The sequence below is a fragment of the Rhinolophus sinicus genome, chromosome 5 (genome assembly GCF_057876585.1).
Source record: "Rhinolophus sinicus isolate RSI-liver-muscle chromosome 5, RSI-T2T, whole genome shotgun sequence".
Classification (NCBI taxonomy): Eukaryota; Metazoa; Chordata; class Mammalia; order Chiroptera; family Rhinolophidae; genus Rhinolophus; species Rhinolophus sinicus.
This window is the reverse complement of record NC_142505.1, coordinates 52327298-52350987: the sequence shown is the minus strand read 5'-3', so window position 1 is coordinate 52350987 and position 23690 is coordinate 52327298. Positions and strand designations below refer to the sequence as shown.

Below are 23690 nucleotides of genomic sequence, written 5' to 3'. Positions count from 1 at the left end.
ACGTTTAATATACTTTGTTTCCTTGTAAAGTTCTTTAACTGTGTAAACTAACAGAAAGCCACCCCTTTTAATGCTAAATAATTCTAACTCCAATAAATTAAACTTATAAAACACTATTAACCCCAACTTCTTATAAATGTTCCCTAAATGACATAAACTTAGTAAGGTTTCTTCAATTTAAAGTAACGAATCTAAATTGTTCCCCCTCAATGACACATTTTGTGTTGGAGTTACAAAATTGTCAATTTAACAGGCCAATATCTCTCATTTGTTACAAGTTCATAACATATCACATATGTACAAATCTCTTCTTAAAAGACCAAAAAAAAAAAGTGTGTCTCACTTAATTCTAAAATCTTTCTCTGGTTGAAAGATGCCCGTTCCCTGAGGAAGTGTAATCAGCACTTCGCTGACTAAAGCTGCTTTCACCAGAGATTCATCCAGGCCTGAGGTCTGGGCTGCAGACAACGGGGAGATTCGTCTCACCAGCCGCTCAGGAAACCATCATTTCCTCCCATGTATTATTTGGGGTTATCTCCTTAGAATGCCTGGGCGTACTTGGCCAGAGATTTTGGCCAGGATGCTGACTGGACATGTACTGGCAACACATACATACTGTTCCCTGAGGCTGTGCCACATGCCCATCACTTCAGGAGGAGGTCATCTCTATGCTGATCTTAATGTTGGCTTTAAGTGATTCTCATTACCTGCTCTCTTCACAGAAGAATTTTTCTTGCCAAGTCTGCAAATCTCACCCTGGTTTATAACTGGATTGAATTTTGTATTTCTTTTGATTTTCAGATCTTCATCTCTTCCTGCCCAAATCTCTACAAGTCATTTCCTTGGGCTGAAATTCTGCAATTCTTGCAAAAACCTTCCTTTCTTGGGGCCACACGACTCTCATAAACATCAAAATAATATCAGGTTGAATCATGGATCCCTCCAGGGCCTTTAACTGGCTCTTTGTCCTTAAAGTCCAAGGACATTTTGCTGACCCTGTCTAGCAGACCAGCAATCGCTCTTCCTGGCAACACGCTGCTAACATTTGGTGTGTTAAAAACTGCCTAAAAATTATGTAATCCAAACGAGACTTGACCTTAATTACGCCCTCAGGGTGGTGAGAGAATCAGAGCCTGGGTGTGTTCAGGGACCTCTCGCTGCCAAGTCCCGGGGATGGCAGAAAACAGCAGAATTTCCCGCTGCCCCTGCTTCACTGTCCTCCCGAGGAAGCCTCCATCACCCCAGGTGCTCTCTACTGTGGACCACTTCTGAGTTCATCCATTTTCAGGAAAAGGCATGTGGCCTTTTGTGACCACAGGAAAGATGATCAGATGTGACAGCTGGCTCCCAGTTGGGGTGGGAGTGACTTTGCAGAGGATGGTGCCTCAATTAGGCAGGCCAATTTTCTCACCAGAGTGACAAAATCAGGGACTCCTAAAACACTATCCCATTTCCTTTATTTCCTTGGGGAATAAAACCCATGATCTTTAGTTCCTCAGAGAAGTGAAAGTAGTAACAAGGAATCCAGTCATTCCTGTTATCTGCAGGCTTTATAAGTCAGCCAGCCTGAGGAGGTGGCCTGAGGAGGTGACTCCGAGCCCGCACTCCGCTCCACTCCGCACACTGCTGTCCTCTCACTGAGAGGAGGGCCAGGATGTCTCCACCGCTGGCTGCCTTGCTGCTTCTCCTGTCCATCAACGGCAACCTGGCCCTGAAGATCTGCTCCTTCAATGTGAGGTCGTTTGGGGAAACCAAGACGGAAAACCAGAACGCCATGGATGTCATTGTGAAGGTGAGCTCCTTTCCTGTCAGAAGGACAGATGGACACCCCTCATATCCTCTCTACTGCTTTCAGGCTTGAAGAGACTCAGCAGGAATTTAAAGGTAGTCTCCAGCGTCAAGATAGCAGCTGGCTTGGAATTTTGTAGCAATAACAACAGCCCTATTTGCAATAACCACCTCACCTCTCTGGGCCTCTGTGTCATCATCTTAAAATGGGGACAATAATAGTGCCAACCTGTAGGACTGTGGTGAGGAACACATGAGCGGGTAAGTGTAAAGCTCCTAAAACATCCGTGCCTCCCAGTAAGCGCAGGTAAGGGCTGACTGCTACTATAAGGCTTACTACCATTTATCAGACGTCGTGTCAGGCACTCAAACACAGGATTTCGTTTCATCACCCTTAGGAAGGACTCTTATCCCCCATGTAGAGATGATGAACTATGAAAGGTGAAGAACCATTGTTCAGCTGGTGGTGGGTGGGGAGCTGGGATGCCTGCCCAGCTGGTCTTTTAACCATCAGTGCAGCACTGATTTTTGCTTGTTTGCCTGCCTTCCTTCCTTCCCTTCCTTCCCTTTCTCTCTCTCTCTCTCTCTCTTTCTCTCTCTCTCTCTCTCTCTCTCTCTCTCTCTCTCTCTTCCCCCCATCCTCCTCTCCCTCTCTTTCTCTTTGCCTCTCCTCAGCCATCAACTTTTTCCCAACTCCCAGTTCTAATCTTTTCTCCACATAGGTGAGACTTTCCTTGGGTAATGTAACAAATGACTTGCATCTCTGCTCAAATTCCTCTGGAGTCAGTTGACTCTCTACCCTAAAGGTTAATTTACTTTTGATGCTGGTTGCTGAAACCTTTCCCAGGACTCTGACTGGGTGTTATCGCCTTAGAAAACCCTGGAGGCACCATGACATAGTAGGACTGCAGGAGCCCCCAAGTGGCAGCAGCAGTGGGGTGAGCCAGCTTGGGAAGTCCCTTTGGCTCCCTGAGCCTCCAGGGCCTTTCAGTGACATGTGCCTTACACAACCTAGAGTGCAGGTTGACTGAGAGAAGTCAAGGTGAGTGAGGGCACACCCACCCCACCCCAGCTTGCAATCAGGCAAGTGGTCACAAACAGGAGCTGCTGTTATTATTAGGCAAAGTGCATTAGGGTGAGGACTGGCAGGCTGTGTTCTTCCTTAGACAGTCCTTTCCAATTCGGTTGTCCCTGCCCTTAGGGTAGTACCCAAGGCCTTCCAGGTGTCATTGTTTAGCCAGGATGGCCATGCCAAGCCTGTGAGAACCGTGACTCCCTGGCTCACCTGGGAACTCTGACATGCAAGGAAACTATTGTCCCCGTTTCCTCACAGAAGTTTCCACGGAGCCTGGATACCTACTGAGTTCCCATCACCTACCTCATTTGTTCCATTCAGGAAATGTCACCACAGTCTTAAGAGGCTGTCATTTTGTCCCTTGGTGATTCCACTGTGGGGGGCTTACAGTCAGCACCTCCCTAAGCCGCTGTGCCCCACAGGGCTGACTGATGGACCGCCCATCGTACCAAACACCAAGCTTGTCTGAACTCTGTCAAAGCCTCCTTATGTTCCCCATCACTGCGAAACCATCCTGTAAACAGAGGCCACCCCCAAACCGCGCCGGAGCCCCCCGAGCACTTATAGTGAAACTCAAATCCCAGGCACTCAGGATAGTAGTATTTAGAGGGTCCCTTGTCTGAGCACCTACTATAGGCCAGGAATTTTATATTCTGTTTTAATGCAATGATGTAGGTGGCATTGCCCCACTTTATAACTGAGAAGACAGACTCGGAATGGTGAAGTGACTCATCCAGGTTTCCATAACTAGTAAGGGGAAAACCAGGATCAAATCCAACTATATAACCCAATCATGTAAGTGGAGATACCTTTTCCAGTCTTCTATACTGGATTTATCACATCAGAGATGACGAGTGAGGGAGGTCTGCCTCCCCCATCTTGGGTTTGCTGGCTGGTACTATATTCTTCAAATGCCAAAGCCTGCCTGGGTAAGGCTCCTTCTGTTTGTGACTTCTTCAGTTTGTGTCCTTAAAGAGTAGAGCTTGTTCGTCCAAGAAATCCTCATTGAAGGTAGGCCATGTGCCAGACGCTCCAAGGCACTGGGGTGAGATGGTGCATGTGGGAGGCACAGAATCATTTAAAGAATGTTGACTGTGTGCCAGGCCCTTAATATGCAGTGTCCAACCAAGTTCAGCCTCACAACCCCTCTGATTAGTATGCCCATTTTACAGATGAGGCAACTGGAGTTCAGAGAGGTAAAGTAAGTCAAGGTCATGGAGTAAGTAAGTGTAAGAGCAAGGGTCAGAGCAAGGCCTGATTGACCCTATCTGGGCTTTCCCCCACCATGCTGTGCGGCCCCCTGTTTAGAGACATGAAAGAGGGTTTCATAGGCTGCTCTCTGCCCCAGATTTTTCTAATGTTCTCCATACTACCATGTCCCCTCTCCCCAGGCCCACTCATGACACCCTCTATTGGGATTCCCTCACCACTGGCCATGCACAGCCCCTATTCCCCTCCTCCTCTATGAACAGAGTCAGGAAAACTCACTGAGTTTCAGGTCTGAGAGGATTATCCTCTTCCTTGGATCCTCTTCCTGAGGAGATGGAGCCAGGAGAGATATATTTTTCCGTGTCCTCCGACCTGAAATTGGGGCAGAGAAAAATATGTCATGAATGAATTTGAAAACTAAATAGTTAATGACTATGGGGCAAACACTTACAATGTAACATTAAGCTGAAAAATCAAGACCAAGCTGTATAATAAATATTGCCATCGTTTGCTCAATTCTGCTCTGTGCCATGGACTAGGCTGAGCATTTTATATCCATTATGTTATGTAATCCCCATGAGTGGGGGATTGTCCCAGTTCACAGATAAAGAATCTGGCAGTTCCGGAAGCATAAGTGCTCAAAGTCACACAGTGATAGAGTCAAGTGGTGAGTGACAGAGTCAAGACGTGAATGCAAGATTATTGGACTCAATGTCCATACTTGGAACCAATGGGCTAGTCATTTTGATGTCAATTTTGTAAATGTAGAAATATGCAAAAGTGTCTGAGTGATGGGGTTACAGCTCATCAGATGATTTTTATAATTTTCTGCATTTTCCAAATTTTCTACAATAAACAACATTATTTTCATAATTAAAAAGTTATAACAAAATTATTGTTAAAAGGACTGAATAGGAAATGTAGTCCCATTTTTCTTACGATGCCATAAAGAAGATTTAAACACAGGAAGATATTTGTGCTTTATGCACTTGGCTCAACTGGTTCCAGTATGGCCTTACCTTTCTCCTTCCCTCCCCTCTTTCTTTCACTCATGCCAGATGCTGTGCCAGGAGTTGGGCATAAAGTGGTGAATAAAGCAAGGTCGAGCATGTTGCCTGGCACACAGAAGGCCCTTGGTAAACCTTTTTCAGATGGATGAACCAACAGATGGATAGATGGGTGGGAGGATGGATGGGTTGATGAAAGTCAAACAGCTAAAGTTACAGGTCCCATCCCCAGGAGAATTCTGATAATAGGATCTTGAGCCATTACTCACTGCAGTGGAGATTCCAGTCTATAGAAAATATTCCCAGAGGTGCCTGCCCACGGGAAGTAACTGCTGGAGATATGGGGCTCGTGGGGTATTTGTTATGCAGGCAAAAGAGTTGTAAACAGGAAATCTGGAGGCCCAATCCTTCCACTCAGGAAAGGAACTCTGAACCCATTTTCCCAGCATGGCTGGATCACACCCAAAAAAGGGATTTGGTCTTTGAGAAGCAGTTACATGGACATGGTGATTTCCTTGGTGGTTGAGTGTAGCGGTCAAGAGGGACTCTGTAGTAGATATTCCACTACTCTGTGTAAAATTACTTCACCTCACTGAGCTTCTGAGTCCCCAGTTGTGCAATGGGAATAATAAGAGGACCTGCATCGCAGGTTTATTATGAAAATTTAATGAGTTAATAATAAGAGCTAACTCTATAAAGCCCTCACTATGTGCCAGGCACCATATTACCATGGTTACCAGAAAATAAGACCTAGCCGGACCATCAGCTCTAACGCATCTTTTGGAGCAAAAATTAATATATTATATTATATTATATTATATTATATTATATTATATTATATTATATTATATTACATTATATAAGACCCGGTCTTATATTAAAATAAGACGGGGCCTTATATCAATTTTTGCTCCAAAAGACGCATTAGAGCTGATGGTCCGGCTAGGTCTTATTTTCAGGGAAACATGGTAGGCACTTCATATAAGACATTTCATTTAACTTTTTTTATTTTTTTAAATATTTTATTAGGGAAGGGGAATAGGACTTTATTGGGGAACAGTGTGTACTTCAGGACTTTTTTCCAAGTCAAGTTGTTGTCCTTTCAATCTTAGTTGTGGAGGGTGCCGTTCAGCTTCAAGTTGTTGTCCTTTCAGTCTTAGTTGTGGAGGGCGCAGCTCAGCTCCAGGTCCAGTTGCCTGTTGCTAGTTGCAGGGGTCACAGCCCACCATCCCTTGCGGGAGTTGAAACCGGCAATCTTGTGGTTGAGAGGATGCCCTCCAACCAACTGAGCCATCGGGGAGCTCAGCTGCAGCTCAGTTCAAGGTGCCGTGTTCCATTTTAGTTGCAGGGGGCACTGCCCACCATCCCTTGTGGAAGTAGAGGAATCAAATAGAACTGGCAACCTTGTGGTTGAGAGCCCACTGGCCCATGTGGGAATCGAACCGGCAGCCTTCGGAGTTAGGAGCATGGAGCTCTAACAGCCTGAGCCACTGGGCCAGCCCTCATTTAACTTTTGTTAAGTTAGAATCACACCTGTAATGTTTTAATAAATATAGGCCACCTCCTAACCCACAATTCCTTTCTCATCAAGCATTTTCTTTTTAAAATAACACTTTAATTTTTAAAATTACAAAGGTATAATTTTTAAAATTATAACCTTGCAACTTATTAATTAATTTTATTAAATTAAAAATAGTCATTATGGACAATTTTTAAAGTATAAAAACATATGAAAAAGAAAAAAATTCACCCAGTATTCTATCACTCAAAGATAACAGTTGTTGGCATTTGAGTAACTTTGATGTGGGAATTTTTCTATGCAAAAATAAATACATAAGTCTGCATCTATTTTGCAGGATGGAGGCCACTTTATATCAGTTCTGTATTCTGCTTTTATATTGGAAGTATTTCATATGTTGTTAATATTCTTTTAAAGCATGACTTTTAATGCTATATAATGCCTTATGTTTTCAATACATTTCATTTAATGCTTTCTTATTGGGGGATACTTAAGTTGTTTCCAATTTTTGTTGTTGCAGTGCGTCTTGCTCTTGTACAAGTAGTAGTAGTAAACTACTACTACTACTAACACTAATAATAATTTATTGTGTGTCTCCTATACGGCTGGCACTGCTCTAAGTACCCATTTAACCTTCCAGCAGCCCTGTAAGGAAATGATTATCAATCACTCCAATTTACAGATGAGGAAATTAATGTGAAGAGAAGTAGTAGATATTTCTTTACAATGATAGACATTCCTCAAAGTGGGAAAACTAGACCAAAAGGCAAATAAAATTTTTAAAGCTTTTGATACGTACTCTAAAGTTCCGTCCAGAAAGGTCTAACAGTCACAGATGACTGAATCAGCAGGCTGGCTCGGTGAGCAGCGCCCCGCGCTCTCTGGGCAAACCTGCAAGGCTGATGTCATAGATGCCAAGCCTGTTGGTGGAAGGATCCAGACTCGGACAGTCTTCCTCCTCGGTCATTACACAGGGCATGTCTAGCCCCCAGCAGCTTCTTAAAGACTGTACAAACCAACGTGGGTGGCTGTCCCCATGTCACCCTTCTGGAGAGGGAGCCAGAACATATGCTGCGGAAAAAAGGCCGGGGGCATAACGCGCCTGCTCCATGTCTTTGGTGGCTGTGTGAGAGGACGGAATTAACCTTGGGGATGCTCTGTCCTTGACCAATAAAACTTGTGTCATTGAGCCCAGCAGGATCCCTTACACAGAAAGGTCCTCGTGGTCTCCAAGGGGTGCGGACATGGTCTGCACCCTGATCTCCAGGCTGTTGCTCATTCTGAAGGAGCCTCTTCTGCCTTCTTTATCCACTGAGCTCCTTCTCACCTTTCAGAGTCTCTTCAAATGCCGTCTCCCTCTTGGAGACTTCCATGACCCTCTGGGCAGAGTAGTTAATTATTCCTCAACCATCTCACAGCTGTGACTTTTGTTTAGCACAAAGTTCAACGGCCTCTTATTGTAGCTAGTTGTTTCCACTTGTCTCTCTCACTGGACTATGAGTCTTTGAGGGCAGGGACTATATTTTAACAGTATGGCATGGTGGTGGACTCACACAGACCTGAGTTCACATCCTGATCCTACCATCTATACTGGCTGTGTGACTTTAAGCTGGTCACTCAGTCTCTCTGAGCCTGGTTTCCTCCTATGCTTAATAGGCAAATAATCATAGTCATCTCATAAGGTTGGTGAGGCTCAGAGTAGGCTCACAATAAATGTCAGCTCTTATCATTATTAGCATTACAATTATACCTCTTTATTTCCTCAGTATCCAGACTGGTACTTTCCACTTACTAACGTACTACTACTACTACTATTATTATTATTATTATTATTATTGTTAGTCAAACAAAGTCAAGAGGTAAGATGTGCCGGGTATGATCGTGGGCTTTGGATTTGGATTGCCTAGGTTCACACTGACCTCAGCCACTTTCTAGCTGGGTGACTTCGGGTACTTGACTCAGCTTTCTGGAGCCACAGGCTCCTTGTCCTTAAAATAGACATAGTAATGGCACCTCCCTCAGGGAATCCTTCATTTATTTCCGGGAATGAGTTAATTCATATAACAAAGCATCCAATTTGATACTTAAAACATAAGAAGTACCCCCTAAAAGGTTTTTATTATTTGTAGTAAATGGCCTCAAACACCTGGGAATTCTCTCCACAGGTCATCAAACGCTGCGACATCATCCTACTGATGGAAATCAAGGACAGCTCCAACATGATATGCCCCATGCTGATTGAGAGGCTGAATGGGTAAAGATGGGGCCCCTGGATCCTCTGTGGGCTCAAAGTCAAGTGCAAGGGCACTTGTAAAGCCCTAGGGAACTGAACCTAGTATGAGGGCCAGCACTCACCCCAACTACCAGCTCACGTGACTAACACTACCCAGGCTTCCAACTCCATTAGCCACAGTCCTGAGAACTTTCAACCAGCTAGTTTTAATATGATAAAGCAAAATAGGAGACATAGATGAGGAGTCTAGACAGAGAGAGAAGCGAAAGAAACAGACAAGAGGCTGAGCTGAGAAGTCCTGTTATAAAGAAAAGATTGAGTGCAAATAGGAAATTATGATATGCCCACAAGCCGGAATATTATGTAGCCATCAAAAATCATCTTTACTACAGAGTAAGTTAGAGTTAAATCTTCCAGCATGGAAAGATGGCTGCAATATATTGAAAAAAGCAAGTTCAGAACTGTAGGTAGAGTAACTATTACATCACATTAATACATCAATAAGAGTGTGTTTGAGATTCTGTGGGCAAAGAAGAAAGACTGGAAGGATATTCTCCAAAACTGTTAACTTCTTGGGGCCGAGGGGCTGTGATTGTACTAGGGGTCAGTGAAAGAATGAGGAACATTTGCTTTTTATTTTACATGATCCTGTATGATTTGAATATTTTACAAAAAGCCTGAATTGATTTTGTAACTTAAAAATTAAAAAAATGTCCTCAAATAGTTTTAAATGACATTGGATTATATTTATGATTTATATTCTTTCTCAGAGAATAATAAGAACTTCTCATCTGACACTCACCCCAGAGGGAGTTAAAAGCGTATATTCAAGAGCCTCAGGTCTATTGAATGAGAATATCTGTGAGAGAAGAATCATTATCTTAACAAGCATCCCAGATGATTCTGATGCACCTGATTTTTTAAAACTTCTAATACAATGTTTATTTTATAGATGGTGATAAGAGTAAACAACAAACTAGAGTATATAATAATATGTGTCTAATCATTCAATTATGGAAACAAAGCAAAACCAAAAACATAAAAAATTCAAAAGTAGTGAACCAAAATGTTGACAATGGCTGGCTCAGAGTACAGATTTACAAGGAATTTTAATGAGATTTCTTCTATGTTTTCTGTTATTTTCCAAATTTTCTACAATGAGAATGTTACACTCCCTTTTCATTTTTTTTATGAAATGTTTTAAACAAACCTAAAAGCACGGAGAAAATGATAACAGTAATGTATCCATCATCTAGATGGAACTAACAGTACATCTGGTCATTATTATAGTTTTGTAATTAGGAAAACACATGGTTTTTAGAAATGAATGGTCAATCCAGTCTCATTAAGCCCAGGGGGGAGAGCCTTGGCCATTCTCCTTCACACAGAGGGTCTCTTGGACTGGCCCTACCTCTCGCTGGTCCTCAATTTCTCATCTGAAAATACACAGTTGGAGCTGAGCTTCTCCTTTTTAGCCTTGGCAGGTCTTGTTTCTGGATCTGGTCTCTGACACTGGAAGAGGGTATTGCAGCACAGGGGTTAGGCGCCTGTGCTCAGCTCAGACACTTGGGATTGGATCCTGGCTCTGCCATGACCTCAAGCAAGTTACTCAACCTCATTTTCTCTGTCTATAAAATAGGGCTAATAATAGAACCCATCTTCCTGGGATGTGGCAGTAATTAAATCATGCATGAAAGCTGAACTGTGTCTGGCCTGTAGCAGTGATCATTAAGTGCTGGTGGTTTCTATTACTAGTAAAATGAAGAGAAATAGAATGGCAGAAGATGGTCCCAGGGGCCACATGAAACAGCTCCTACCAATACCCTAACCTCACGCCAGGCATCCTGTTAATTCATTTATGTGTGCTATTTCATTTACTCCCAACAACAACTCTGTAGGGCAGATACTCTCACTGCTTCCATTATAGCTGAGGGAACCGGGGCACAGAAAGGAGGGACTTGCCCAAGGTCACCCAGCTAGTAAATGGCCGAGCCTACCTTCGAACCTGGGTTGTGTCTGACCCCCAAGCCAGTGCTCTATTCTGAGCATCCTCAGCCGTCCTTAGAGCAGCTCTAGTCAATTCAGACATATGAGGGGCTGAGGGGACGGGAGGCTCTAGGCATCTCCCCACAGTCAGCCTGTAGCAAGTCTTTCCACCCCCAGTGGTCTCAGTTCTTCCCAATCTCCCTAGCCTGTACTGTGGACTGCAGGCAGAAGCAGGCCTGTTTGTCCCTTATTCCCCATAAGCTTTAAGTCACTTCACAGCAGAGTCATTACAGTTTGCCAACCCAGGACTTGGCAGGCTAGATTCAGAACAGGGCCAGCCTTCCCAAACTGGAAGCCTGGAGGGATCCATCATCCACTTTCCTGGGGCCCCATGGCGGGATTTGCCTTAGAATATGCATCTAAAGTCCCAGGAATTTCTGTAATGTCTAAGTTGGTTCCTAAAGATCCCTTCTGTCTTTTTCCAACTGAACCTGAGATTATGCCATAGTTCAGACATGCCCTACGTCTTTTTGCAGGCAGATGGAGTAAAACCAGCTCAGGCTCTGCCCACAGCAGTTTGGCAAATACAATGTGAGTCAAGTTGCCCTGGAATAGGTGAGGGGTAGAGGCAATAGGATTTCAAGGCTGTATCACCAGGATATAAACAACCGCAGATTTGAAATCAAAGTTCAGGGCTTGTGAGAAAACACCTAGGGGTTATCAGAACAGGAGAGGAAGTCTGACATAAATATTACTAGGAATCGGCATATGATAAATGCTTATGAATGGTGCATAGATAAGTTTGCTCCACCAGGAAGTATGAGCTCCAGACCCAGCCACGGGCCAGAGTAGGGTGTGGGGCTGATTCTGGCCTGAATCTTCTACGGTCTCAACAGTTTCCCACAGGTGCAAGCCAAACCATGTGGATTTCCAAGTGAGTAGGATCTGGATTCAAATCCCAGCTTTGCACTTGCAAATTATAAAAAGCGGGTGACAATAGTACCTACCTTATAAGGTCAAGAAATAATGACTGTAAAGATTCTTGGCAGATGTCAGATTTCCAGTCAATGGTGGCCCTTCTTATTAGACTTAAAGGTTATGATAAATAATAACCCGTCTATATGATGCTATTGGAGATATGGAGGTAAATTGGAGAGAGGGGAATCTATGCAGTAGGGAAACATTTTTTCTTTTAAGATGCATGTAAAATCTTTATGTTTCATAGAAATTCAAGAAGCACAACATACAACTATGTGATTAGCAATCGGCTTGGAAGAAACACATATAAAGAACAGTATGCCTTTCTCTACAAGTAAGTATAATCTATGCTTCCTGGAACATGGTTCATTTAGAAATGATGACTTTGAATTGAATCAAAATGCATATCTTCTCTTCAAAACCACATTTTGATCTCTAACCAGTTTTCAATATCCATCAAAATAACTGCTGTCAAAATTGGGCCTGGTACAAAGTATTAACTCTGCAAACTAGAAAACACAAGCAGTTTCCCAACACCTCATTTGTTGTTTAATTCATTGGTTTCCTGGTCAGGGGGGTCAGGAGTTCTTTATTCTTTATAGTCAAGTCCTGGTCCAGGGATGGAAACCTGAGTTGCTCAGCACAGCTGACTTCAGAACTCCATAGTCTCATCCTCTTCCTACTAATAATTTGATTTAAGTCTGAACATTAATTTGTGGGTGGCCTAGAAACCAGTACTGCTCAGATCTTCAGCTCCCAAAGGGCCCTGGCCATTGAGAAAAGTTGACTAAGCCTTGTTCTCAGGCGAAAAATCCCTTAGAACATCCAAACCTGCTTGGGAGGCTAAGCCGTGGGAACATATGTCTCTGCTTATAAGGAATAAGAAGACAGCTGACTCAGCAGGAAGGGCTTCCTTTTTTGTCTTTTAGGGAAAAGCTAGTGTCTGTGAAGAAAAGCTACCTCTACCATGACTATCAAGCTGGAGACGCAGATGTATTTTCCAGGGAGCCCTTTGTGATCTGGTTCCAGTCACCCTACACTGGTGAGGCCCACAGACCATGTTCTCTCGCCCATATTCTCTCCAGTGACCCTGTGCATGGGCAGCCGCCCTGAGGGTGATCTGAGATCCTAGGGTTTATGCAGCATCTGTAGGGGGGCCTTAGGCTTTAGGGCTGAGAAAGCCATTAAGAACTTCTCATACCTGAATGTAGAGAATAGTCTAGTTTGATGGCACCGGGCCAGTTGCCTCTGCAGTCTGAAGCCTGCCTACTGGAATCAATGATAACTCCACTGTCTGTGGAACATTTAGGCTGGTAGAAATTATTTCCTGCAATTCCTCAGCCCCAATCAAGTACAACGATTCCTTCATCTAAAAATGTCCTAGTGAAGGCCAGCAAAGATGACCCACCCATCTAGAGTCTCACTCTCTCTCCAGGAGCAACATAGAAGTTTCCTCCACAGACAGGGGTAGAGTGGAAATCCAAATGATTGCACCCTGAACTCGAACAATAGCACTTGTATTAGCCACTAACAATTACTGAGCCCTGATTTGTGCCACGCTCCTATACTCCTTGCAATGACCCTATAACATAGGAGCTAGGATCATCTCCACTTTACATTTGAGGAAATTGAGGTTCAAAAAGGTGTAGTCATTTGTCCAAGGTCACCCAGCCACTATTGAAGTGGATGAGCCAGGGTTGTAACCCAAGCCACCATCTCAGGAGGTCATGCTGTTAACCACTATGTGACACTCAATGGAAAGGCAAGAAGAAATTTGGTTTGCCAGTTGGAGATATAGAGAATCAAATATTTTTTCAGTACCTACTATGTGCCAGGCTCTTTTCTGGGCACCAGACAAGACAGACAAAGTCCTCACCTTCATGAAGTTATGTCATAGTAGGGGAGACACACAATGACCAAGCAAACACATGCAGAGCTGAAAGCATCTATACCTACACCACACAAATATAAGCATCCCGAACTATTTTCTGCCCAGGACTCATTGTCTCAGAGGCAGAGTATTGTGAAACATGGGAGAATGGTGAGAAAATTCCCAACAGGACAAGAGAAGAAGATAAGGGCTCCTGAGGGCAAGAAATGCCCTTCAGAGAGCGATAATCCTCTTTGGCATGTACACGAGTCACACTTGGCTGACCAGGGCAATGTTCAGAGAGCTTCCTCCCCTGTAATGATTATTTCTTCTCCAAGAGTCCTCAGCCTTTGTGAATTGCAAACGAACCTATTTCTTTTGAGCTTTCACACTTCCACTCTTCTCGACCCCTCTACCTCTCCCCTGGGATGACACCTCAGTCATGTCCTATTTAGAATTTTCTCTCTTGTGCAAGGAAAGCTCCTTCTGTCCCCTCTATCTGGGATTAAAGATAAAGGAGTTAGCTATTCATCTATTCATTCATTCATTCATTCATTCATTCCGTTAACAAACATTTTTGAGCACCTCCAATGTGCCAGGCACTGTGTTAGGTGCTGGAGCCAAGAGGGTGAATGAGACAGATAAGCCTGCCCTTACAGTGCTAGGTTTCCAGTGGGCCAAACAAAGAAGTAAATCAAGTAATTCCACAGCATGAAGGAAGTAAGCAGTGTGCATTGACTAGCAGGGTGAAGGGCCCACCATCGATGGGGGGACCAGGGATGGCCCCTCGGAAGTGACATTAGGTTGTGATGTGAAGAAGTCAAGTCAGAGAGGGCTGGGGAAGGGCGTTTTGGAGGCAGGGCACAGTGAGCACACAAGCTCTCTTGTGAGAAAGGGGTTGGGGTGTTTAGGGAGAACAAACAAGGCTAGGGAGTGGAGTAGCGGCATGAGAATGAGAGCAGGAGATAGCTGCTGGGTCAGTGTGGGGTCCTGGAGACAGCCTGCCCAGTCTGAGAGCGGGCTCCCCCACTGTGACCACCCCATAGCACCCCGCTCCTGAGTAGGCACAGAATGAGGGAAAGCCGAGGAGGAGGTATTCAGAACACTACAGCAGCTAGCAGCAAATGGGCAAGGTGTGTTCTGAGGCTCACCCACATTCCCTCATTCAGGCTCTCTCGGTCTCTCCTGGTGGGCGAAATGTTTTAGACATTCCACAAAAAAACTGCTTTAATTTTAAAATGACTTTTTGGGGCTTTTTTTCTTGATTACAAAAGGAGTATAGGCTGACATGCTTCAATTTTTTCCTTACTACAAAAGCCAAACAGGCTTATTCTTTGAAAAACAAACAAACAAAAAAAACAGTTTTTCAAAAAATGAACACCCACAATGCCAGCAAGGAACACTGTCTACCAGCTTTTTCTTAGCTGTGAGGGGTGATTGGGGGAAAAGAGGCTTTCACGTGCTGAAAAGAACGGCCTCACAAGCCTAAGATCATTCAAATCTCAGCCACTGGCTGGACTCTCTGGAAATGGGGGAGACCAGAAAACACAGTCCATGCCTTCTGGGAGGATCGCCTGTTTCTCTTGAGCAGTGTTCCTGGAACTGTGCCAGGGCAAGCCTGTGACTTCTGACTCTTTCCTCTTCCTTAGCTGTCAAGGACTTCGTGATTGTCCCCCTACACACTACCCCCGAGACATCCGTTAAAGAGATTGATGAGCTGGCTGATGTCTATCTGGATGTGAAACGCCGTTGGAAGGCGGAGGTGAGGACCCTCTGTGTCTGTTGAATTCCCATCTAGCAGGGGCAGAATCTGGTCCTTAAGAGGGATAAGTGACTCCCTGGGAGAGTGAGGGGACAGAGCATGTGCAGACCGCCATCTTTGGAGCCTCATTTTAGGCCTTTCCTTAGCCCTGAATATCCTTCTTGTTAAATCTGCCTGAGTACCACTCACGTGGGTCTTGGAAATTCCTACACTGCTCCACAGTAATGGCTGCCAAACGTCACTGAAGGTGCCAGGAACTGTGCTGAAGATGGGCATGGACAAGTTTATTGAATCCTCCCAATAATCCCATGAGGTAGCTACTTTTATCCTTCTCACTTTGCAGTTGAGAACAGTGACACAAAAAGAGGTCAGGAGTGACAGAATTTCAAACTGGCTCATGAAAAGGAAAAGAAATTTATTGGTTCTTGTACCTAAAATGTTCAGGAGTAGTTCAGGCATAGCTGGATCCAGGGCTCAGACAAAGTAATCGGGGCTTGGCTGGTCTCTTTCTTTCCATCTCCTGGCCCTCCTTTCCTCTGCGTGGGCTCCATTTTCAAGCTGGCTCTACCCTTGGGATGGCAAGGTAGCCATCAGCAGCTTCTAGACCCACTGACAAATTTTATTTCCCAAAATGCAACAAATACCCTGGGATTGAGTCTCATTGGCTCTGATTAGGTCACATGTCCACCCCTGAACCAATCACTGTGATCAGGGAGTTGAGATGCTCTGATTAGCTAAGCTCCACCTTAACTTCATGAACTGAGGTGGAAGAGAGAGGTGGTTTCCCAAATTAGGGGTGCTATTCTCACAGAAAGGGACTACATCTACCATCCCTTTGGCCTTAATTATCTCCTCATCTGGAAAACATGGATGCTGCCACTTGTGGCTGTGAGAGTCTGTGAAAGTGCTTCGCAAACATGGAAATGCTCTGGAGGGCTCTTCCACATTCTTCTTTCCTCCTTTTGGGAGGTGACTCCAGTGAATCCTCTCCCTGCTCGTCAGTTCCCCTGCTGAAAGTACAAAATGAGTCCAGTAAAGCTGGACCCATAGCTAGGACATGGAGAACACAGGGGGCATATTTCATTGCTTATTTGTAAAGAGCAGGGCTAGAGAAAGACTCATTCATTCATTCTGAAAATTATGAAGTAGTTAATTCATTCAACCAGAATTAATTGAGCATTTTTTAAGTGTTGGGCACTTGGGAGGCATCAGTGGCACAAAAAGGAACAAGAGGGGAAACGCATGCTGAGGGGCCGTCAGTGAGGCAGGTCGGGGTTCAGTTCTTGTCTTCACCAGGTGAGTGGTGTGGAGCAGGCCCTCTATCCTGTTTCCACAGGGGTTAAAGGTCCTTCTACCTCCTAGTGTTTGTGAGATTTAAATGAAACTTTATAAAACACTTAATGCTGGGCCTCGCCCACAGGGAATGCTCAGTAAATTGTGCCTATAGTAAGAGAAGATGCTGGTCACTAGAGTTAAGGATGACATCCTGTCCTCAACTATGCCCATCAATCTCAGGACAAACCATGATAAAATGTTTCTGAAGAAAACTCTCAGGTCAGCAACAGCCCCAAACAATAGCACAAACAAGGAAATCTGACACTTCCTCTGGACTGAGGAATATTAAAATTCTGTTTCAAGAGTCCTGCAGGGAAAAACACTTCCAAGATAGAATGGTCTGTTGGTGACCTAAGGTTCTTCCCACTTTTTCAGCAGACAGAATTTCCCCAGAAATGAATTCCCTAGTTCAAGACAATAGGCGAGAAAGGGTGGTGAAAGCTATCAAATACATCACCCAAATACACCACCCAAGTTCAAACAAAAGGGGTTGATTCATTCATGTCTTTAAGTCAGAGACAAAAGATGTGAGGGAATAAACCAGCGGGATCCCCACCTAGCTCTGCTGCTGAATTACAGAGACATGGTGACTAAGACCAGCAGGGAGCGGCTACAGCAAACATCCTCCTTCCCATTAGAACACCCTCCCTGGTAAACACTTGCCTGTCAGTTACTCATCAAAACCATGACTCAACTCAAAACCACGGGCTCTTCTTTTAAAAAGCAAAAGGAAACTAAGAAAGGCCCTGTCTTAGTTTGCTAGGACTGCCATAACTAAGTACCAAAGATGGAGTGGCTTAAACAACACAAATTTATTTCTTCACGGTTCTAGAGGCTGGAAGTCCAAGATCAAGGTGCCAGTGGGTGGGTTTCTCCTGAGGCCTCTCTCCTTGGTTGTCCCTCCGCGTCTCTTTGTGTCCTAGTCTCCTCTTTTCCAATAGGATACCAGTCATATTGGATTACGGTCCACCCGTATAACCTCATTTGACCTTAATGACCTATCTAACGGCCCTCTCTCCAAATTCAGTCACATTCTAAGGTACTAAGGCTTAGGACTTCAACGTATGAATTTGGGGGGGACCCAGGTTAGCCCATAACAGAACCCATCATTTACTGGGCATCGGAGATGGAGTCATGGCTAGCCATTCTGAGCAACCAGGCTCACCAGGTGACTGAGCCTCCAAATCATTTCTTTCAGAATTTCATTTTCATGGGTGACTTCAATGCAGGCTGCAGCTACGTCCCTAAGAAGGCCTGGGAGAACATCCGCCTGAGGACTGACCCCAGATTCATTTGGCTGATTGGGGACAGAGAGGACACCACGGTCAAGAAGAGCACCAACTGTGCATATGACAGGTAGGGGGCACCTGCCAGAGGCTGCTAGCCCATGCACAGCTTGGTATGCTCTAAAAAAGGCACCCCCTCTGCGCTGATGAGGCACTTGGCTTGGAGAGCTGAGTCGATTAGATTTCAGGTCTCTTCACCTAGTACTTTGTGCAGTACACAAATTGCATGAAGTGGGCACTGTACTTTAGCAGTGGCAAGCATGGGCTTTGGTGTAAGACAGGCCTGAGTTCAAGTCTTGGCTCTACCACTTAATATGTCTGTGACAAAGAGACAAAGGCTCTCTGTGCCTTTGTTTCCTCACCTACAAAATGGAGATTATAGCTGTGCCTCATTCTTGGATATACAGTGAGGATTAAATAAAGTAATTTGTAAATCTTATAACACAATATCTGCCATGTGGTAAGCACTCAGTACGTTCATTGCTGTTAATTATTCCATCACAAAGACATGCCACAGTTTGCTCTCTCAATCCCCTATAATTGGGCATTAGGATTGGGCATTCAGTTATTATATTACCGAGGGTTTGTTATTAAAAGCACTGCTAAAATGAACATTCTATATGCATTTTGTGCATATATTTGTGATATCCTTAGGATAAAACTCTAAAAAGGAGACCAGTTAGTGCAAGGGTAGTTATACTTCTAAAGCTTTTGCTGCACATTCCTAAATGCAAATATATACATTTGAATAACAGCCTGCTCTTATATTTGTAAAGTCTCTCTGGGGCTTTTCAATCAGCTTTCACTTTTGCTTCTTAAATCGGAAGGGAAGTGGTAAGAGTGCCTGAAGACTGTGAAGGTTCACACATGATCTGCCCATCCATAGTGGAGACCACAAGTGGGAATTCCCTAGGAGCCCTGGTCCCACGGGTGGTTGCCATTCTCAGGTCTCAGCCTGCACCGAGAAAGCATGAGACAGCCATCTGTGAGACAAGAGTTGTTCTTACTTCTCTAGTTTTGAGGTCTGGCTTTCATTTCCATCCCATGACCTCCTTTGTTCCTCTTGGAGCTTTCAGGGCTGGTGTGACTGTTGTAGAAGTCATTGTTTCAGCCCTCACAAGTGGAAATAGCCCTCGCATTGGGGAAAGCAGAGTCAAGGTGGGAAGTTCCAGGAGGCTGAGCTCCCAGTTCCCCATTTTGAGAGGCTGCCTGCAAAGCACATGCCAGTTGTGTGGCTGTGGGCAAGTCAAGTCCCTTCTGTGGCCCATTTTTCTCCCTTGGCAAGTAAAAGGGAGGTGATTGAAAATAGTGAAGCAGGAGAACAGTGAATCACAGGAAGAGAGGTTTACAGTAGATTAGGTGGGATGGGGGAACAGGCTGAAACAGGTGTTTACTAGAACCCTGGTGTTATACATGTATATGCCAAAGGATGGCAGGGTGATACGTGATGTTTTCAGGATTAATTTCTTATTTTGCTACTCTGAATTTTCTCTGTTTTCCTTAACAGCATGTATCTCTTGTGGTTTTAAAAGATGCTTTAAATGTTTAGTAAGGGGGAGGAGGGTTAAGATGAAATGGTCTCAATTCCAGCCTTTGTTCTGTATTCAAATATCTATTGAAAAACCCATGTGCTGGAGCAGCCGTGGGAAAGCTTAGCACGGTCAGCTGCCCCACCTGCACACATACCGAGAAGAACTCAGAAATGGGCAACCTTAACTATGTTGTTCCAGACTATGTCCAAAAGAAATCTCCAACCACATATGAAGAGGTTACTTGTGGATTGAGTTAGAAGTTAACCAGGTGGTGCTGGAAGCCAACAGAGGAAACCAAATCAGCTGGTCAGAATCAGGGAAAGCGCAGTGGATGGCCATGAACTGGCTGTTTGACTCTCCTGTCACTCTTCGGTCAGTCTGTGGGGGCCATACAGACCCCAACTGCATCCAAAATTCATTTAACTACCACCTTCCCATTTTTTTGTCATTGCTGCAAAGCAACTCTACTATGGTTTTTCTCCATACCGTGTTTCCCCGAAAATAAGACTGGGTCTTATATTAATTTTTACTCCAAGAGACGCATTAGGGATTGTGTTCAGGGGATATCATCCTGAAAAATCATGCTAGGACTTATTTTCCAACTAGATCTTATTTTTGGGGAAATACGGTATTTGTGTTTAATCCATTCATTTCTTACCGAAATAAGTTAATTTTAAAGGAAACTTCATAATACTAAGGGAAGAAAACAGCATAATTTGCTATAATTTGGTGAAAACCAAACAATGTAAATTTGGCCTTAATTCTCTTGCCTTTAGAATGCTCCGTGGTTGCAACATGCTCTCTCTTGTCCAAAATGGGGGCTTAGGGAGTATTAAAGATAAGCCAACACCTTTCTTCATAATCAAATCTGGAAAAGTGAAAAATAATTGCAAAGGAAACATTATTCTCAGAATGCAAGAATTTGCTACATGGTGTGGTGTCCATATATCATATAAAACCTTTTCTTTCACTACTAGAGTTACCTGCCCACACAGGGAAATACTGTCCCGGTGCCCACAGGGACATAGCTGGAGCTGATCCTGTTTCCCAATCTTAGGCACCATCCTAAGCGTCACAAGCTAAAAACAAGTCTGGACTTGGACCACCACATGAAAGGGCTGCTCAGTCAACTCCAGATGTCAAACACGGACCTTGGTTTGATCTCAAAAATCAACAGGGTGACTTAACATGACTGTCTTCCCTCCCCTTCTGCAGGATCGTGCTGAGGGGACAAGAAATCGCTGACTCTGTTGTTCCCAAATCAAGCAGTGTTTTTGACTTCCAGAAAGCTTACGGGTTAACTGATGAGGAGGTATGGCTGCCATTTTGTCTTTTTATGTTACCGTCCTGGAAAGATGGGTTGGTGTCATTCTTTGAGGCCACCACGGTAGACACAACAGTGGGATACTGGGCCTTGAGTCTCAAAGCCTATGGCTCTGTGACTGGAAGAGCTGCCTAAATTTCAGATTGAGCTGGTCCAGGGATGGTGCTCACCAGTATGTGTTCTATTCGGTGACTTTGGGCATTTTATCATCTGACCTGGAGCCTGAATTTACTCATCACTAAAATGAGAGTGTCTCCTGATTCTCAAATTTATCTCCTTACAGGCCTTGGATGTCAGTGACCACTTCCCAGTTGAATTTAAACTACAATATTCAAGGGCCATTACCAATAGAAAAAAGTCTGTCTCTTTAAAGAAGAAAAAGAAGGCCAGTCGCTCCTAGATACAAGGGTGCCATTTTATTAGCCATATCTTGCCTCTTAAAAGAGCTCTAACAGGTATGAACTGCTCCCTGCACTCCGGAAACAAGATTGGTCCAACTGCTTTCATTTTTCAACTTGAATTTAATCCTACTTGAGCCAAATTGGGAGGAGAGTCTTCTATTATCCCACTTGGGCTCGCACCTCCCTTGAATTGCTCAAAAGAAAGCTAGGGGCTTTTGTAGTCCAAAGAATGTTCTTCATGTCGTGAGTTAGAACTCCACCCACTGTCACAGACACAGCCCAACCCTGCTGTGGAGAGGCTGCAGAAGCAGGACTCAGTTTTCAGTCTTCACAAGGGGATCCCACTCCATGGAGAATGACCAGAAATGCCAGGGCCCCAACCGCACCCCATGATTTGGATAATTGACTGTTTTGGGAATCCGGCCCCTTCTGTCTGAGGTCAGGCCACCATCATGTCTCAAACGGATAAAGTCTTCTCCTACCTGATCTTCCTGCCTCTGAATTGTCCTCCAACTCAGACACCACCAATGTCATCCTTTGAAATTTCATTCTGACCACAGATCAGCTGCATTTCCACCCCTGCTTATAAATCCTTCAGGGGCTACTATGACCATTCAGAGAGAGCCCAGAGATTTTGGACATCCATGAAGGTCTCTATATCAGGCATATCATGTCAGCCTGACCTTCATCTCACCTTGCGCTGTATGCCCAGCAGGACTGCCCCTTCCGTGTGCCCACGTGCCCTGTCCCATCCCAGAGCCTGGGCTAAATGCTCTTGTCCCCATATATGCCATACCCCTATTGTAACATTCACCACATTGCATTTGTCACCAAGGCCACTATTAGGACTCTTAGAGGGACCTGGTGGATCAAAGGCCCAGTTGGCTGGCAGGGACTCGAGGATTTTGTTATATTTCTGCAACAAAGAGTTTCAGAGGAATCCAGCAACATGGCACCATTTTACCTGTATCCTGTATGATGACCATTTTGTTTGTTTTGCTTTGTTTTCTCTTATATTGTTTCTTTGTTCAAGCAGTGCATGAACATGGCTAACTATGCGAGCAATACCTAAGAGTGTGCACTGACGAGAAATGCTATACCCCGACAACCAGCCTCTACTTTTCTGTCTCAGAAGCAACCCCTCTTAACCAGCTTATGCATTCTTCCACTGAGTCTGTGCCTAAATAAGCACCATATATAACCTTGAAAAATACAGTTTATAACAAACTACATTCATCGTCCTATTCTTTGCTTATTTCCCTTAAATTATTAGGGATGACGTGATTTTTTATATAAGAAAACTGACCATAAGCTTGATTTTTGAAATTTTGGAACACCTGACTGAGAGAATAAAATCAAAAGGTCCTGCTTAAACAGGGGAAACCATTTCCCCCAAACATCCAATTAACTTCAGAACGGGTGGGGGAGAGTGGGGGCAAGCCTGCAAAACTCCTGTCACCCCCTCTTCTGAGCAGGGTTCACTATCCCAGGAAAACTTCCAGTCTCCAAGGTCCAAAACAGTCAAGCAGGCAATGCACAGATGAGCTTATTCTGGAGGAGAGATCACCCTGCCCAAGGCCAGCATGTGGCTGGAACAAGTCCTGTGCTGGGCGGGAGAGGTCACGGCAGTGGACCAGACACCAAGCGAGCCTATGCATGGCTCTGACCTGGTCCTGCCACCCTGCGACCTCCTCGGTGACAAGACATCCCTCAGTCCCTGCACAGAGCAGGTTACTGGACCGATGAGCATGTGCAGCTCTCATTCTGGGCAAACTCTACTGGGCAAGAGGGGACAGAGTGGGGCTTCTCACTGGCCACAGCCTAATGGAGCTGCACACATCCTCCCTTCCCTCTGGGCCACCTGGCCTGGGTGGGGCTCCCAGGGCTTTTTGGGGGAGTGTTCCCTGGTCGCATGTACTCTTTCAGCTTCGGCTTTCTTTGTCCAGAGGGTTTGAAACTTGTGTTCAGCAGAATCCCCGGGGCCCTGTTATCATGCTTACCCCCAGGCCCCAGGCCCCCAGAGTGTCTCAGGAGATCTACGTCCTCGGGATGTAGCCCAGGAAGCTGCATTTTTAACAAACTCTCAGGTGACTGAGGCCCAGAGTTTTCTTTCATTAATTATTTATTGAGAACCATATTTTGAACTCACTTTCCTAGCCCTCCTCAGCGAGAAGAGGTGTAGCAAGGTGAAGGGGACAGGCTCACTTTGGAGCCATACTCTGCACTACCTACTGCCTGTGGGACATTGAGAAGGTTGCTTATCTTCAGTTTCCTTATGTGTAACATGGGGATAATAAGAGAATCAACCTCATAGGTAAAGTTTAAATAAGATAATGCATGTAAAATGCTGACTATGTGCCTGACACCTAGTAAGCCCTCCACAAA

At 44.6% G+C, this 23690-nt stretch overlaps 1 protein-coding gene and 1 long non-coding RNA gene across 3 annotated transcripts; one reads left to right on the top strand and one right to left on the bottom strand.

The window, feature by feature from the left end:
* Positions 1–1352: 1352 nt before the first annotated feature.
* DNASE1L3 (deoxyribonuclease 1L3) lies at positions 1353–22537 on the top strand. Of its 2 annotated transcripts, XR_002136719.3 has the most exons (9): positions 1353–1792; positions 8764–8852; positions 12043–12129; positions 12725–12837; positions 15315–15427; positions 17961–18118; positions 20796–20892; positions 21188–21359; positions 22342–22537. XR_002136719.3 is itself a non-coding variant. In XM_019724155.3 (8 exons), the coding sequence occupies exons 1-8, from the start codon at positions 1655–1657 to the stop codon at positions 21302–21304; spliced, it is 912 nt and encodes a 303-aa protein (XP_019579714.2). In that variant the 5' UTR covers positions 1355–1654; the 3' UTR covers positions 21305–22537. The 2 variants fall into 2 exon arrangements, 1 of the variants encoding a protein (XP_019579714.2); XM_019724155.3 differs by having other exon boundaries at positions 1355–1792; positions 21188–22537.
* On the bottom strand, positions 1668–4695 carry LOC148758248 (uncharacterized). Its single transcript, XR_016021308.1, has 3 exons — positions 4524–4695; positions 4352–4444; positions 1668–1805 (listed from the first exon to the last, which is right to left on the bottom strand). It is a non-coding gene; the product is annotated as an uncharacterized LOC148758248 (long non-coding RNA).
* Positions 22538–23690: the final 1153 nt, after the last annotated feature.

Bases quoted from the DNA above. Each gene is read 5' to 3' on its own strand.
- DNASE1L3 (XM_019724155.3), top strand. From the start codon at position 1,655: ATGTCTCCACCGCTGGCTGCCTTGCTGCTTCTCCTGTCCATCAACGGC. The intron at 12,130-12,724 runs GTAAGTATAATC...TTTGTCTTTTAG, and splicing joins CAGTATGCCTTTCTCTACAA to GGAAAAGCTAGTGTCTGTGA. The intron at 20,893-21,187 runs GTATGGCTGCCA...ATCTCCTTACAG, and splicing joins ACGGGTTAACTGATGAGGAG to GCCTTGGATGTCAGTGACCA.